This window comes from Cnephaeus nilssonii, assembly GCF_951640355.1.
Source record: "Cnephaeus nilssonii genome assembly, chromosome: 20".
Taxonomy (NCBI): Eukaryota; Metazoa; Chordata; class Mammalia; order Chiroptera; family Vespertilionidae; genus Cnephaeus; species Cnephaeus nilssonii.
In genome coordinates, this window is record NC_137091.1 from 13,265,750 (window position 1) to 13,281,423 (window position 15,674).

General features: G+C 52.4%; 1 protein-coding gene across 2 annotated transcripts in view; it reads right to left on the reverse strand.

Annotated features, from left to right (window-relative positions):
• Nucleotides 1-14,073: 14,073 nt before the first annotated feature.
• CDH3 (cadherin 3) overlaps nt 14,074-15,674 on the reverse strand; it is a 41,773-nt gene continuing 40,172 nt past the window's right edge. For both annotated transcript variants that reach the window (XM_079800538.1, XM_079800539.1), the window contains one exon: nt 14,074-14,922. In XM_079800538.1, coding sequence (XP_079656664.1) covers nt 14,713-14,922 — 210 coding nt within the window. In that variant the 3' untranslated portion in view covers nt 14,074-14,712. The remainder of the gene's footprint in view (nt 14,923-15,674) is intronic.

Genomic DNA, 15,674 nt, shown 5'->3' on the forward strand with positions numbered 1-15,674 from the left:
GACATGGATCATCAACCGTTCCTTGATGCGCTGGTGGGAGTGCAATGAACAATTGTAGTAAAACTCATCATTCACAAACCAGCACCCTAGAGAGCTCCTTCCTCAGCATTTCAGCCGAGGAAGCACCTGCAGCAGGCACAGCAGGAGACCCGTACAATAGCAGAGTCTGGGCAAACCCAGGCGTCCACTGACAGGATAATGGATTTTAAAAATGTAACATCGCCTGGTCAGTGTGACTCAGTGGCTGAGCGTCGACCCGTAAAGCAAGAGCTCACCGGTTTGGTTCCTGGTCAGGGCACGTGCCCAAGTTGTGGGCTCGATCCCCAGTAGGGGACCTGCAGGATTCTCTCTCATCGTTGATGTTTCTATCTCTCTCTCTCTCCCTCTCCCTTCCTCTTTCTGAAATCGATAAAAACATACTTTAAAAGAATTATGAAGCAAATCTTCCTCTCTGTTCCCCTCTCCAAGGGCAACTACTGGTACCACTTTCTGTGGAATAAATTACCTTTCTCGACTGATTCTACAGAGTAACCCGAGTTTTTACTCAATGCCAGTTCATGGACAGACTGCCACATCCAATAGCATTTTAATGGCTATATAATTTCCCACTGCTTAGATACCTATAACTTATTAAACTAGTTCCCTTTTTGGTAGACCTGGTTTTTTCCCTCCATTTATTCTTACCAACAATGTTATGAGGAATATATATATATATATATATATATATATATATATATATATATATATATATATATCCCAGTGCATGAAATTTGTGCATGGGGGAGGGGAGTCCCCTCAGCCCAGCCTGCACCCTCTCACAATCCGGGACTGCTTGCTCCTAACTGCTCACCTGTCTGCCTGCCTGATCACCCCTAACTGTCCCCCTGCCAGCCTGGTCACCCCTAACTGCCCCCCTGCCAGCCTGGTCGCCCCCAACTGCCCTCCTGCTGGCCTGGTCGCCCCCAACTGCCCCCCTGCTGGCCTGGTCGCCCTACGCAGCCTGCTGTTCAGTGATTTGGTCATCCCTCACTAACCCCCCTGCTGGCCTGGTCGCCCTACGCAGCCTGCTGTTCAGTGATTTGGTCGTCCCTCACTAACCCCCCGCCAGCCTGGTCACCCCATGCAGCCTGCTGTTCAGTTGTTTGGTCGTCCCTCACTAACCACCCCTGCCCACCTTGTCACCCCATGCAGCCCGCTGTTCAGTTGTTACTGTTACTGTGACGGCGTCCTGAACAATTTGCATATTCCTCTATTATTAGTATAGATACCAGTGAGGATTGTACGGATGTCTTTAGGATAAATTTCTCCAAGTGGATTTACAGGGTCAAATATTAGGTGCATATTTCAGGTTTTTGAGCCATACAGGGTGGGACGAAAGTAGGTTTACTGTTGTATGTGAGACACGAGTTTATTCTTGTATTATTATTTATTAATTATTGTATTATTTCCCATATAAGCGACTGTAAACCTACCTTTGTCCCACACTGCATATTGTGCCCACCAGCAAGGAGAGGGAGGACTGTCTTTGCGAGGTCTGGCTGCAGGCCTGGTGCTGCGAGGTCTTTTGTTACTAAAGCCACTCGAGAGGTTATTCATCAGCAAAGCAATATTAACCATTCCCAGGACCTCCCTGTGGGGCAGCAGGAAATGGGGTGGCTTCGAGGGCAGAGGAGAACAACAGGTCTTTATTAAAATGCTATTCACCAAGAATGCTTTATTAGTACAGATCTTGGCCTTGCATTTGGGCAACTCCCTGCAGACTGGAGTGGGTCTATGTCTCCTGCGGGGAGATGAGCAGGAGTCCAGGGTGTGCTGGGCTCCTCAGCATTGGTCCCACTTCCGTTCACTAAGTTATGCAATTAATGTTGTGCAGTGGGTAAGAGCTGGCACTGGAGTCGGATGGCTTGGAATAAAATCCTTGTTCCTCTATTTCCTAGCTGGGTGACTTTGGGCAAATTTCAGAAACTCTCTAGATAATACAACACACCTCATGGGGTTATTTTGGCACTTAAACGGCTGAATACATATAAAGTGCTCAAAACACACTGAGCATGCTGGAAGTGCTCTACAATTGTTAACTCTCACCAGGTACCTACCCTGGGCTAGACTCACAGCCCTGCTCTCAAGGTGTCCTCAGGCTGGTGGGGGAAACGGGCAGGCAAAGAGGCATTTACACTTCAGAGCGATGAGTGCAGTAGGGCAAGTGTTAAGGAAATTCTCATAGGAGGGATGCCAAACCTGGAAGGCTTCCTGGAAGAAGTGACAGCATGGCAGGAACCAAGTTCCTTGTAGGTAACAGAGAGGCAAAATAGCTTTGAGAGATGAGAGACCAGCATTACTCCCCTTTACCGGAAATACCAAGATGGGATTCAGAGAAGGTTTTCAGTCTTGGATTTCAATGCAGCGATTTCACAGAACCCGCCTGGGTCCCAGGCACTGTGCTCGGTGTTCGGGGTGAGAGTGTGGGCTGGCTATAACAAGGCAGAGGCACTTAGTGAGCCTGAGGTCTAACTGTGGAGATGGACACAAAATGCCCAAGAACCAGACTCTGATCAGATCTACTAGAGCAGTGGCCGGCAAACTGTGGCTCGCGAGCCGCGGTTTGCCGCCCTGTTGACTAATGAGTTTGCCGACCGCTGCGTAAGGCATTACCCTTACCCGAAGTTTTGACTTCAGGTTAAAGACATTAGTACATTGTTAAAATGTTTTTTAAGTGTTTTTCCCTAAGGCAGTGGCTCACGAGCCGCAGTTTGCCGACCACTGTACTAGAGGAAGGAGGGAGATGTCAAGGGAACGGCTAATTCTGACACTCCCAGAATCGTGGGAGGCTTTGCAGATGAACTGCTTGTAATAAGTGATCAGATTTTTCACCCTGGCCCGGTAGCTCAGTTGGTTAGAGTGTCGTCCCGATATGCCAAGGTTGCAGGTTTAATCCCCGGTCAGGGCACATACAAGGATCAACCAATGAAGGCATAAATACATGTAACAACAAATCAATGTTTCTCTCTCTCTCCTCTCCCCCCTTTCTCTCTTTCTTTCTCCCCCACTTCTCTCTCCCTAAAAATCAATAATTTAAAGAAAGAAAGAAAAAAGAATTGATCAGATTGGGGAGGGATGGGGTGAAAGGAAAGGTGAGGCGGGAGGAGAGCCCGTGTTCCAGGAGAGAGAGGGGGTGTCCAGCACAGCTCGTGGGGAGAGGTGAGGGGTGGGCAGGAGTTGAAGTGGCAAGGTCAACTGAGACCAAGGTTGGAGGATTCACATGACCTGCCTCTTGGACTTTATGTAGTTGGTCATGGGAACGGAACAGAAGTGTTTCAGGGGCACGATGAGATCCGCGTTCCGGAAAGGTCACTCTGGCACAGATGGGGGAGGGCTCCTTGGGAGGCAGCACAGCTTGAAGGCCACTGCAACCGTCTGCGCAGGCACTTTGGTGGGCACAGAGAGGAAGGGCGGGGTGCTTGCAAGCAGCCCTCGGGGGCACTTGAAACCAAACCCCTGAAGTTCCTCCCTGTTGGCTCATGAGTTGAGATGGCTGATGTCCCTGGAAAATAAACCTGCTCCTGACCCCAGCCAGCAGGAGCAGGAGCAACCTGATATGCTTGTTGATTAGGATTAGGGAAGCTTTTCCCTTTATGGAGGGTCAGCTGAATTATTAAGGGAAATAAATAAGAGGGTGCCATATAAGTGAAATGACTTGGTTTTATTGTTTTTTCCTTAATGGAAAAAATTACATGAGATCAACATTTAAAATATTTCTCAAGGATCTTAAGTGTAGTCTACAAAAAACACACACAAAAAAGATCTTAATTTCCACAGAGAGGGAGGGAGAGGCGGGGCAGAGGGTGGGGAGATCTCAGGAGGACGAGGGGGCGTGTGAGGCCAGCAGCAGAGGGAGGATGGCATGGAAGGGAGGCTCAGGCCCTGGGCCTGCAGGTGGACTGTGTAAGGATCTTGGAGTTGGGAGGTCCTGAGTTCAGATCTCAGCCAGGTTTCCCCACGTTTCTTAGCCCCAATCTCCTCACCTGTCAAATGGGGATCATCGCATCTTTGTCATATGGCCCAGTGATGGCTATTAGAGCTCTATCTCAGAAAGAGCAGATTGCTCTGGTCACCTGATTGGACTGGGATCAAAGAAAGTGCTCCGAGGACTACCTGGCATTTAGAAAGTTCTTAAGACAAGGAGACTATTATTATAGCTTTCCTTATCATTTCCTGGTTTTTGTTGTTGTTGTTATTAATCCTCATCCAAGGATATTTTTTCCATTGATTATTAGAGAGAGTGGAAGGGAGAGGGCGAGACAGAGAGAAACATCAATGTGAGAGGGACACATCAATTGGTTGCCTCCTGCATGCCCCCCGACCAGGGCTGGGAGCCTACAACTGAGGCATGTGCTCTTGACTGGAATCAAACCCGGAACCCTTCTGTTAGCAGGCCAATGCGCTATCCACTGAGCCAAACCAGCTAGGGCTATCATTTCCTTGTGAAGTTGTGTTGTTTTTTTTCCCCTCAGAAATTTTATTTATTGATTTGAGAGAAACATCAATCTGTTTTTCCACTTATTTCTACTCATTGGTGCTTCTTATATGTGCCTTGGCTAGAGATTAAACCCCCAACCTTGGTGTATCAGGATGATGCGCTAACCAACTGAGCTACCCAACCAGGGTGATTCCCTTTGAAGTTCTGATCATTATTCACAGCTCTCAGCTGCTCTTGCTGAAGCCTCTATAGACCCATTGATTCACGGGGTCACCCAGGATGGAGAGAGCCCTCTTAGATCTTCAGCTCTGGGCCTGGCCCAGCGGCGTCCCCAAGCCTTCTCACCGCTGGCCGCCAGGAAGCACCAGGGGCGGACAGATGACTGTTCCTCCAAACCTCCTCCTTCCCCCCAACTGCCAGGCTGCGCGTGGGATGACACAGGCAGAGTGTCTGAAGCTCCCTCCTTCAGGGCCTGCACTCGGGCCTCACCCTCAGCTTTTACTTCCCTCCCCGGGAGGGCACCCCGGAGAGGGGGGAGATGGGAATAGGAAATAAGGGATGAGCTCCCCGCATGGCATGCAGCCCACCACTTCTCCTTCCCCTCTCCCCTTGCTTCCCCTCCAGCTGGTCTCAACTTCCCCCTCCCATCTCTACAGGGAAGCAGGGCAGAGGCTGTGGGAAGCTGGCACCAATGCCCCTCCCGTCCAGGGCCCCTCCCCTGCGTGCAGCCCAGATCTCTCCAGAGCCCCACCCCAGGATAACCTAACTGCCCCTGAACACCTCCACTTCCATGTCCCATGGGCACCTCAAAATGTTCCACGTGCAGGCATGTTGGAAGCAAAACTCACCATTGCCCTTCTCCAGCCTGCTCCTCGTTCTGTCTTCTTCATTTCAGAAAATGGCGCCTTTGTCAAACCAGGCCAGAAACCCGACCATCTTATCCTTCACTCCTTCCCCTCACTCACTGCCCACATCTAATCAGCCACCGCATCCTCAGATATCCCCGATTCCACTCACTTCTGCCCATTCCACCCACGCCCGCCTCTTTGTCCAGCCACCGTCACCCCGCTTGGACGACAGTCTTCGGCCCCGGTTAAGTCCCCCCCTTTGCCCGCCAGGTCCACGCTCCTCCCGTTGCTCTGTGCGCCAGGAGCCCCCCCCCCCCCCTATGAGCAGCACTGGCCCGAGCTCCCTGTGATCCGGCTGACAGCTGGTGGAACTGAGGTAGAACACCGAGATGGGCCTGGGAGGAAAGTGAGTTCAGACCCTCCCCTGCCACGCTGTGTGGCGATTCTGCAACCTGTGGCCATGGCTCCTGTCCCGTGGACCCTCTTCCGTGGCTGCAGCTCTCAGCAGGGTCTCAAAGGCCCTTTCCTCCCCCTGCCCCTTAGGCCTAAGGGTGTAATGGCTTCCCATCTGCCAGCCCCAGGATGCCTCGCTATCTATCCCACATGGTTACTGTAGCCTAGTGATTCTCACCCAGGGATGATTTTGCACCCCCTCCCCCTCCCCCCGGGACATCTGGCAACGTCCAGAGACAAGGTTGGTTGTCACAACTGGGCAGAGATGCTACCGGCATCCGGCATCCAGCAGGTGGAGGTCAGGGATGCTGTTAAACATCCTACGATGCGCACGACAGCCCCCACAACCAAGAGGAATCCCTCCCAAATGCTAACAGTGCTTCGAGTAAGGAATCCTGCAAGTCTGCCCACGACGCGTAAAGGGAACTCCGTTACTTTCCTCAGTGAATCTTTTGAGTTCGCCTGTTTCTCCCCCCCCCCCCCCCCCCCCCCCCCGCTGCCTTCCTGCAGGTCAGAAACGAAACCTCGAAGCTGTCAGGGATGCTCCACGCACAGGGACATGGGCTGGACTGATGGGACATGAGGAGGAGGAGGAACTGGCCGGGTCAGGCGCCGATCACCATGGCTGTGACTGTGAGGAGGGACTGAAAGGTGGCCGAGGATCAGCAGGAGTGAGTCATCGAGACAAAGGAACGGGATTTCCACGGCCCGTGGTTTTGGCTACTGCACTTGGAGTCGCGGTCAGATTACGGAACTTTGCGGTCTTCATTTTAAAAAAGAGGGTCATTGAACACGGGGAGGACTAGGAACGGAAGACTCGGTATTTTGACGCTGGAAGTTTGTTTTGGGTTCCATGGACCCCGCCTGGTACAGAGGGCTCTCCCTGGCACGGCACTGATGGAAGCAGTAAATCTTATCTATGCTTTACATCATTACAACCCGAAAATACTTCCCAAGCACAGGGGGAGGCTGGCTCCACACGACCACAGAAAGCTGCCCCTGAAGTGACAGTGACTTCATGCCCGTAAGGAAGCTCCTGGGGACCTGTGTCCTTGTGCAGGGTGGTCTTGGGTCCTCAAGGAAGAACTTAGAGCCATGCACTCTGAAGGCCATGCGTCCAGGTCTGGGGGGCTGTAGAGCCCTCGGAATACCTAGCGCCGGGAGACAGGCTCCTCTGTGCTGACCCAGGCCAGCGGCGGGCTGACGGGCATGTAGTCCGTGCACTCAGAACTGGCTGGGTAGCTCAGTTGGTTAGAGCATCACCCCAATCTGCTAAGGTTGCAGGTTCGATCCCGGGTCAGGGCACATACAAGAATCAACCAACGAACGCATAAATAAGTGGAACAACAAATTGATGTCTCTCTTTCTCTAAAAATCAAACAAAAAACCCGAGGTGAGAGGGATTCTACTGCCAAGCCCCACCAATAATGCTTCTGTCAGAGAAAAGAATTCCTTCCTGAGCCACACACATCCTCCCATTTCTTACGGGAAATTCAGCTCCATTATGATTTTATGGGACCACCAACATATATGTGGTCCATTAAACATCTTTATGTGGCGCATGACTGTAATAAAAACTACAAGGCTTAATATTTATTGAGTACTTGCTAAGCCCCGCTCCAAGCGCGCTACATGCGTTGACTTGTTGCAGCAACTTCGTGAGGCATGCACTCTTGTTACCCCATCTCACGGGTAGAGAAGCGGATCCGACAGAGATTGTAACTTGCCATGAATGGCAGAGAAGGACTCGAACCCAGGCACTGGCGCTTCAGAGCCCACACTCTTACACGCTGCTGTGCTGTCCCCCGTTCTTGGGGCTTCCTCCTTCTCCCCGTTTGACAGGCCACTGAGGCTCCTTGCTGCCTCAAGCCCAAAGTGTCTTCCCTTGTCATCTCTCCTCACTCTGCCACTCCGGCCCTTATCTCTTCTCACCCAGCCTGGCCCTGTCCTTTCAGGCTTGGAACAAGATCCCAAGACCCCAACCAGCCTGGGCTCTCCTTAGCCACTTGCTCTAACCACCCTCTGGGCCTCAGTTTTCTCATCTGTATAACAAGTCAATGGCAAGAGAAAACATGGGACTCTCCAGGACTCTTCCTTTCTCATCCGAAAATTCTAATAAACCATTCTTTCCCTGCCTCTCTCCTCCTTTCTTTCAGCCCCTTATCCAACTGCCACACATCCTTCAAGGCCAATTCCAAGAGCTTCCTCCTTCAGGAAGCCTGCCAGGATTTTTCCAGCTCCCACAGTTCCCTCTCACTCTTCCCTGAACTATAGCTAACTTTCAATACGCAGATTAGCATGTAAGTCTTCTTTTACTTTCTGGATGTAAACTGGCTCCCCCCAAAGAAAGTGCCTACTGTTTAAAAGAACCTATGAGATAAAACACAGAACATGGATTTACATTTTCCAGCTTCATTCTTTGAAGTACCACCTTCACTGTTCACGGCGTCCCGGAGATCTACCTTCACTAATCTTGACTCAATATTGTTTCACTAAATGGACTCACTATTTAAAACTTAAAGAAATGTATCTTAAATTCAAAACATGAACAATATTGTACATGGGAAACCAGCGTCCTTTGTCATACTAGAAAGGAAGTATAAAAACAATGACGACAGAACCATGTCATTAAATCCTAGGCCTTCTTTCTCTGGTTCAGGTCGTTAGAGACTGGCTAAGCACGGAAAGGAGGGGGACTCTCTCCTAGATGCAAGCAGAGTCGACAAGCTGACATGAGGTGATGCCTGAAGGAGGGAAGGGGGCCAGGAGGTGCCTGGGGGGATGGCACAGCAGGCAGAGGGCACGGCAAGTGCCAAGGCCCTGAGGTGGGAGGCAGCCTGGACTATTCTGAGAAGGGCAGGAAGCTGATGGAGCCAGAACCAGGGTGTGAGTGAGAAGAGACAGCAGCAGCAGATAATGGGGTCAGATCCTGTGCAGACTTATGGGACATTTAACACTGCGACTTCGATTTGGAGTGACATTTTCGCACACGCAGATAACTCATGGAGGCTCTAATGATCATTGTAATCACTTGGCATCACCTCCCCAGAATGCCTTGGCCGTCAGGTCCCAGGGTGACCCACGGAGGACTGCCCTGTCTTGCCCCATCAGCTGGCCCTGGTTTACTGGAAGGCAGTGGGGACAGGAATGGGTGGAACCCAGACCGAGCATTCCTGACCCACCACCCCCTCTCAGGTTCCCCTCGGGCCCGCCACACCCTTGCAGCCTGCTGGGCAGTGGGCACAGGAATGCTGAGGCAGCCGAGCGGACGGCCGGGCAGCTCCCAGCCCACCCCTAACTTGGAGAAGGCTTGATAACAAGAAACAGCAACAAGAATAGTAGCAGTTACCACTGTTGAACCCTAACTGCTCATCGGGCACAGCTCTGAGTGCTTCTCAAACGTTATTTCACAGCCGCTCCTCTCAGCCCTTTGAGAGAGGTGCCGTCTCGAGGAAACTGAGGCTTAGAGGGGGTCGGGCTGGTGAGTCACCATGTCTGCAACCTCCAGGGGCTCCCTCTTCACCAGGCCGCTGCCCCACCAGACCTGGTTCCTCTCTGACAGGCTCTCCCTTCAGTCAGGGCCCCCGAGAGAGAGAATCCTGCAGCGCCTGCCAGGCGGCTCCGCAGCTGCCTGCAGGCCCCGACAGGTCCGGCTGCCTCCTCGGGGGCTGAGGATGGAGCAGAGAAGAATCAGGTTTCTCCAGCTCCGGGATGGAGCTGAGGTTACTGAGTCAGGCCTTTTCTCAGGCCTTGCCCTGAACTGAGCCTCCAGCCCAGGCGGGGACTGGGCCCAGGACTGGGCACTCTGAGCCCCACCCTTTGCTTGTCAGATCTCATCTCCCACTGCACTCTGTCTCTTTCTGCTCCGGCCACACTGGTGTCCCTGCCACACCCTGCGGAGCCCCACCAAGCCTGCTCCTGCCTCAGTTCCTTTACCTAGACATAGCTGCACACTTGCTCCCCCAAATCCTCCAGTCTTTGCTTAAATGACACATTCTCAACAAGGCCTTCCCTGACTACTGGAACTGACCCCCAGTCCAGCCCCTTCCTTCCTATGCCCCTTGCCAACTTCATCTTCCTCCTTTTTTAAAAAAAATACATTTTATTGATTTTTTACAGAGAGGAAGGGAGAGGGATAGAGTTAGAAACATCGATGAGAGAGAAACATCGATCAGCTGCCTCTTGCACACCCCCTACTGGGGATGTGCCGGCAACCAAGGCACATGCCCCTGACTGGAATCGAACCTGGGACCCTTGAGTCCGCAGGCCGACGCTCTATCCACTGAGCCAAACCGGTTTCGGCATCTTCCTCCTTTTTTAAAAAATATATTTTTATTGATTTCAGAGAGAGGAAGGGAGAGGAGGAGATAGAAACACCAATCCCAGGTTGATTGGCTGCCTCCTCCATGTCCCCTGCTGGGGATTAAGCCCACAACCCAGGCGTGTGCTCTGACCCGGAACTGAACTGCAACCTCATCAAATGCTCAACCACTGAGCCACGCCAGCTGGGCTGGAGTCTTATTCTCAACTAGAGGCCCTGTGCACGACATTCATGCGCTGGGGGGAAGAGGGGCCGCCCCTCAGCCCCAGGCCGGGAGCCCTCGGGGATGTCCAACTGACAGCTTAGGGAGCGGGCTGTGGGGAGCGGGCCTAAGCCAGAAGTCGGACATCCTGCCACTGCAGCTGCACTCGCCAGCTGTCAGCCCAGCTTCTGGCTGAGCGGTGCTCCCCCCTCCTCCCGCCCATTCCCACCCTGTGGGAGCACACTGACCACCAGGGGGCAGCTCCTATATTGAGCATCTGCCTCCTGGTGGTCAGTGTGCGACATAGCGACCGGTCGTTCTGCCATTTGATTTGCCTATTACCCTTTTATTATGTAGGATAGTAAAACGAGCCCATACTTGGAAATCAAGGGGACCTGAACCCCCAAACTGTCTGTCACTTCCTGGCTACATATGGTGGTTAATTTCTCTGACCCTAAATTTCTATTCAAAAAGGGAACCATAAAACCTCTCTCCCCAGGGTTGTGAGTCGGAGAGCGTGTGTAACTGACTCCAGGCATGTGAAGGGCACCACCTATAATTGAGTGTTGCTGCCGCCACCACCGTCATCACCGGAAGTGTCCAAGGCGGCTCCTGACACACAGCTGACTCCTGGACCTGGGGTGTGGCAGCCACTGTGACTGTTTTGCCTGGGGCTCCTTCCCTTCCGGCCATCTCTCTCCCCCTTGGTTGCCAGGTTGGGAGTCTCCCCAGCCATGCTGTGGTTCAGGTGGATGGTGCCCTCTGCTGGGCGAGAGGGGAAGGGCCTGCAGGGAATGTCTGGCTTAGGGTGGGAAGGCAGTTCCACCCAAGGTGTGACTGTGGAGGTAAAGGAGCTTACTGGCCGTCAGTCCCTCAACCACAGTAGTGATAACTACAACACTTATGCAGCACTTGTATGCCAGGCACCTTCTAAGCACTTTACGGATATTAACTCACTTATTGCTCCATTTCCCAGGTGAGAAAAGTGAGGCACAGAAAGGTAAAGTGATTTGTCTAAGGTGCCCTGCCTGGAAGCACTGGGATTTGAACTGTGCCCTGAACCCCAGCTCCTTGGTGGATGGTTTCAGTGGGAGGTAGGCTCTGCCTTCAGCCCAAAGGGAGCTGGCCCCATGGAGTTCCACTGAGTCTGGAACTGGACATACAGGGTGTGGGCTGTCAAAGGGGCTTCCCAGGTTGACTGACCTCTTTGGTACACACACACACACACACACACACACACACACACACACACACACACACGACTGTCAGGTCAGGCATGTGAGAAGTGAGAGGCCCAGCCCACCTCTGCCCTGCAAGAGGTCTTGGGGAGTGCCCACTTTTGGCACCTCTACCTTTTGCCACCTGAAAAATGACAGGGGTAGCCTAGAGGCAGTTTTCAAAATGTTCTGAACTGGGGGGCTCTTAAGGAGCAATATTGAGAGGAAGAGGCTACGAGGTGGGTCTCTGAGCACTCCAACTCCTTCCAACTAAGTCACTTTACCTTTTTAGTTGGACTTGGGTTAAAAGTCTGTGGGATGAAGATGCGGGGGTGGGGGTGGGGGGCATTTAATAGAATGAGCTGAGGGGTCCTTCAGCACCAAGCCATCAACCTAGACGGAACCCTCCATTCAGAATCGGGCAGCCTTGATCCCCACCAGGACCACGGCCTCTCCCACCCCGACCCTCCCTAGTTGATGGAAGACTGGCTTTGAAGCATCTGCAGAGATGGATGCTCTGGGGAGTTTAACAGTGTCAAAGGCAAAAAATAGAATCAGTAATGTCCATGGATGGTGGGTGAGGTTAAATAAATGCTCACATATCTAAACTGGATGCATTAGAGACAATAAGGCAGTCTGCTTGTAGGTCCTGTTAGGAGAAGATAGATTGCAAAATTCCCATGTAAGGTATAGGGAGAAAGATTGGAAGGATGCACAACCAACTGCTGAACCACAAAATGTGAATAATTAATACTGCCTGCAGTTCGATTCTGCAGGTGACACGGCTACTGGGGGCCCGGGGACCTTTCAAGGTATAGAAAATCAAACATTCAGGTGGCCACTGGCAGATGGGCGCACTGGTTCCGGTTGGCGCCCACGCGGAGTGGTTAGCACAGGTGACTTATGTTGACTTATTACAGGCCCCAAAGACTAGTCCTAAGATCCCATTTTGCAGATAAGAAGCAGGCCAGAGGGAGAGTGACCTCACGCCCATTCCCATCACAGAGCCCAGGCCTAGTCCTTCCGAATCACCGAGGCTGGCGACTGGTCCCACCGCTCGGGGAATCTAGATCCACCCGGAGCCCAGGCGTGGCTGGGAAAGGCCGCTTTCCCTCAACCCCCTCCAAAAATCTCAGGGGAGGAGGCCAGCCCAAACGGTGGCTGTTCGGTCTTAGATTAGTCTCCACCGAAGATAGGGTTTCAGGCTTTATTCAGGCTTCCCGGAGAGGAGTTTAAGATAAGGGGCAGCAGGTGTTTGCTGGCTGAGACACCTAATCCTCCCAAACAACCTTATCAGCAAAAGCAGCAAGGGCCTGGAGGAGGGGAATCTGAGGCCGCAGGAGCCACAGGCAGCGGCTCAGGGGAGAGGCAGGAAGCGGCCTTGACTGTGGGCTACGGTGCTAAGGACCAAGGACGGGTGAGGTCTCTTACCTCATGTCTCTTTTCACTTCCCCATCCAGGGTCTGGGTCTGAGGCTTCCGGACACCCTCAGCCTCGTCCTTCAGAGCCTTGGTCGTAACCTCGCGCCTGCGTCAGAACCACCTGGAAGGCTTGTTAAAGCAGCCGGCAGGGTCCTGCCTGCAGTTTGATTCTGCAGGTGACACGGCTGCTGGGGGCCCGGGGACCTCTGCTTTACAGAGGGTCGCTCTTGCGGGAAGGAAACATTGATTTCCACGTCAGCCACCTTTTCAGCTTCACTCGCTTCTATCCTGTCGGTTCATTGCGAAGAAAACATTGAAGTTTTGCTTGAACAAAGGCCCACGTGCATGGTTCTGTGCCTGCTGCCTCTTCAGCCCTATCCCTGCGTCCGTGCCTGGGCGCTGTCAGGAGTGTTCCATTTCGGTGACATGCGGAGTGAGCTCTCTGTCTGGCTTGATTCTGATGATGATCAGGAGTCATTTAAAAGAAATACACTAAGGCTATTCTCCAAAGGAGGAAAATCCCCTCAGAGGGTGATTGCAAGGATGGGTTTAAAGGAAATCATTGGAGCTAAGTGCTGTCCAGGCCTAAAAAGGGACTAACTGGTAGCCGTTACCAATGAACACAAACAGCTCCTTGTGCCATACATGAATTCACTCACCCCCCATAGGACCACCTCGTTCTATGAATGAAACACCTGAGGCAGGTAGAGGTTAAGTGATGCTGGGAAGTAGCACAGCCGGACCCCCCTCCCCCGCCAACCCGCCTCTCAACACAGCCCGTGGCGTGGAGGAAATCAAGCGGTACACACGCCCCATAAGAAATGATGTCCCGGGCAGCCTTGGTGGGGCTCAGCTCCGGGGTCAGGAGGTTAACTGGTTCTCACACAGACGGGAGACGGAACCCACAGGGAGGAGAGCAGGTTCGTCCCCACCTGGGCCTGTAAAGGGACCCTGAGCTTTCTCTCCCCAGTGCGGGAAGCTGTGGTGACCCCCGCGGGGTTAAGAGCGCTCACTCCCCTCCCACAACTCTGAAAAGTCTAAAAACCGTTGGATTTTACACTTAAGTGGGTGAATGGTATGTGCATGTGAATCAATAAAACGACTTTAAAAAGGAGTTCACTCCCCTGACACCTCTGGGAAAAAAGTTCCTTTAATAAAAAAGTTCTAGTACATTTACCCGATTGTCATCACCCTTCGTCTACAGCACTCCGCGGGGAAAATAAAAATAAAGGACCACCTAGACACGCTCAGTATAAAAACGCAGCAATCCATTCCGGTTAGGAGGCCTCGGGCCTGGAGATCAAAGAGAAACATGTGAGGCCGAGAGCCCAGCAGCTCTGGGCTGGGCTCTGAAGGCTCCAGGGGACCGCTGAGGACCCGCCTCTAACTTTTCAAAAATAGCATTAAAAAAAAAAAAAATCCGGGTTGTAAAAAGAGGCCTCTTCCTAAGGAGAAAGGTCCATTCCAGCGAGAACGGCATCTTGGGGCGTCAGGACACAGGGCTGAGCATTTCACGGCAGGGAAGAGACACCCGAAAATTCAGCCTCGGGGGCACCCCGGCCCTAGGCTGCGAGGCTTCAGTGCCGAAGTCCGACGGCCCATGTTCGAAGGGCTGAGAACCAACCCATCTGATGTCAGACTCGAGGCCTCTTCCCTCCGAGTTGCTCAGGCCACTTCCCAACAGCTCAGAGTCCTTGGCTGAGGGGGCACTGAGCCCCTTTGAAGATGCAGCTGAGCCTGACGTTCAGCCCTGGGCCCCGCTGGCCCGGAGGCCTAGTCATCCTGGCCAGCCCCATACATGTCCGCCAGCTTCTTGAAGCGGCTGCCCCATTCGTTCAGATAGTCATAGTCTTGGTCCTGGTCAGAGGCCGAGGAGGTGAGGGAGCTCAGCGAGGGGGCCTCAGAGCCGCAGCCCTCGTAGTCGAACACCAACAGGGAGTCATAGGGCGGGGCTGTGGGGTCCGTGTTGGCCGCCTTCAGGTTCTGTAGTGACAGAGAGCAGGTGGTTAAGAGCCGCGGGATCCCGCACTTAGCAGCTGCGAGAACTCAGGGGTGAGCCTGCATTTCCTCACTTGCGAAGCCACTTCTCCCCTCCCTTGAGGTTTTGAAGGTTGACATGAAATTATGCAATGAGCTCAGCGCAGGGCCTGACATACAGCAAGTGCTCAGTGCGACAGGCCAGCGGTGAAGGTCCGGGACTCTGACATCAGAGGGCTTAAGCCAGAACTCAGACTTCACACACTATCATGTGACGTTGGGCAAGTCCTTTCACCTCTCTATGCTGCTTTTTCCTCATCTCTGAGATGGGGAGACTTCATATAGTTAGAGGAATAAATTCCATTAGAGCAGTGGTCGGCAAACTCATTAGTCAACAGAGACAAATATCAACAGTACAACGATTGAAATTTCTTTTAAGAGCCAATTTTTTTTAAACTTAAACTTCTTCTAATGCCACTTCTTCAAAACAGACTCACCCATGCCGTGGTATTTTGTGGAAGAGCCACACTCAAGGGGCCAAAGAGCCACATGTGGCTCGTGAGCCGCAGTTTGCCGACCACGGCATTAGAAGAATAAATGAATATCTGTAAAGTGCTTATTGAATAGTACCTGGCATAATAACGGAACACTATTTCCTTATTGTAAAATGAGGAAAATGATGGGATTCCTACCCTACAGGGTTGCCATAGGGGTTAAATGAGATACTATTTGCTAACTGTCCAATACACAGAGACATT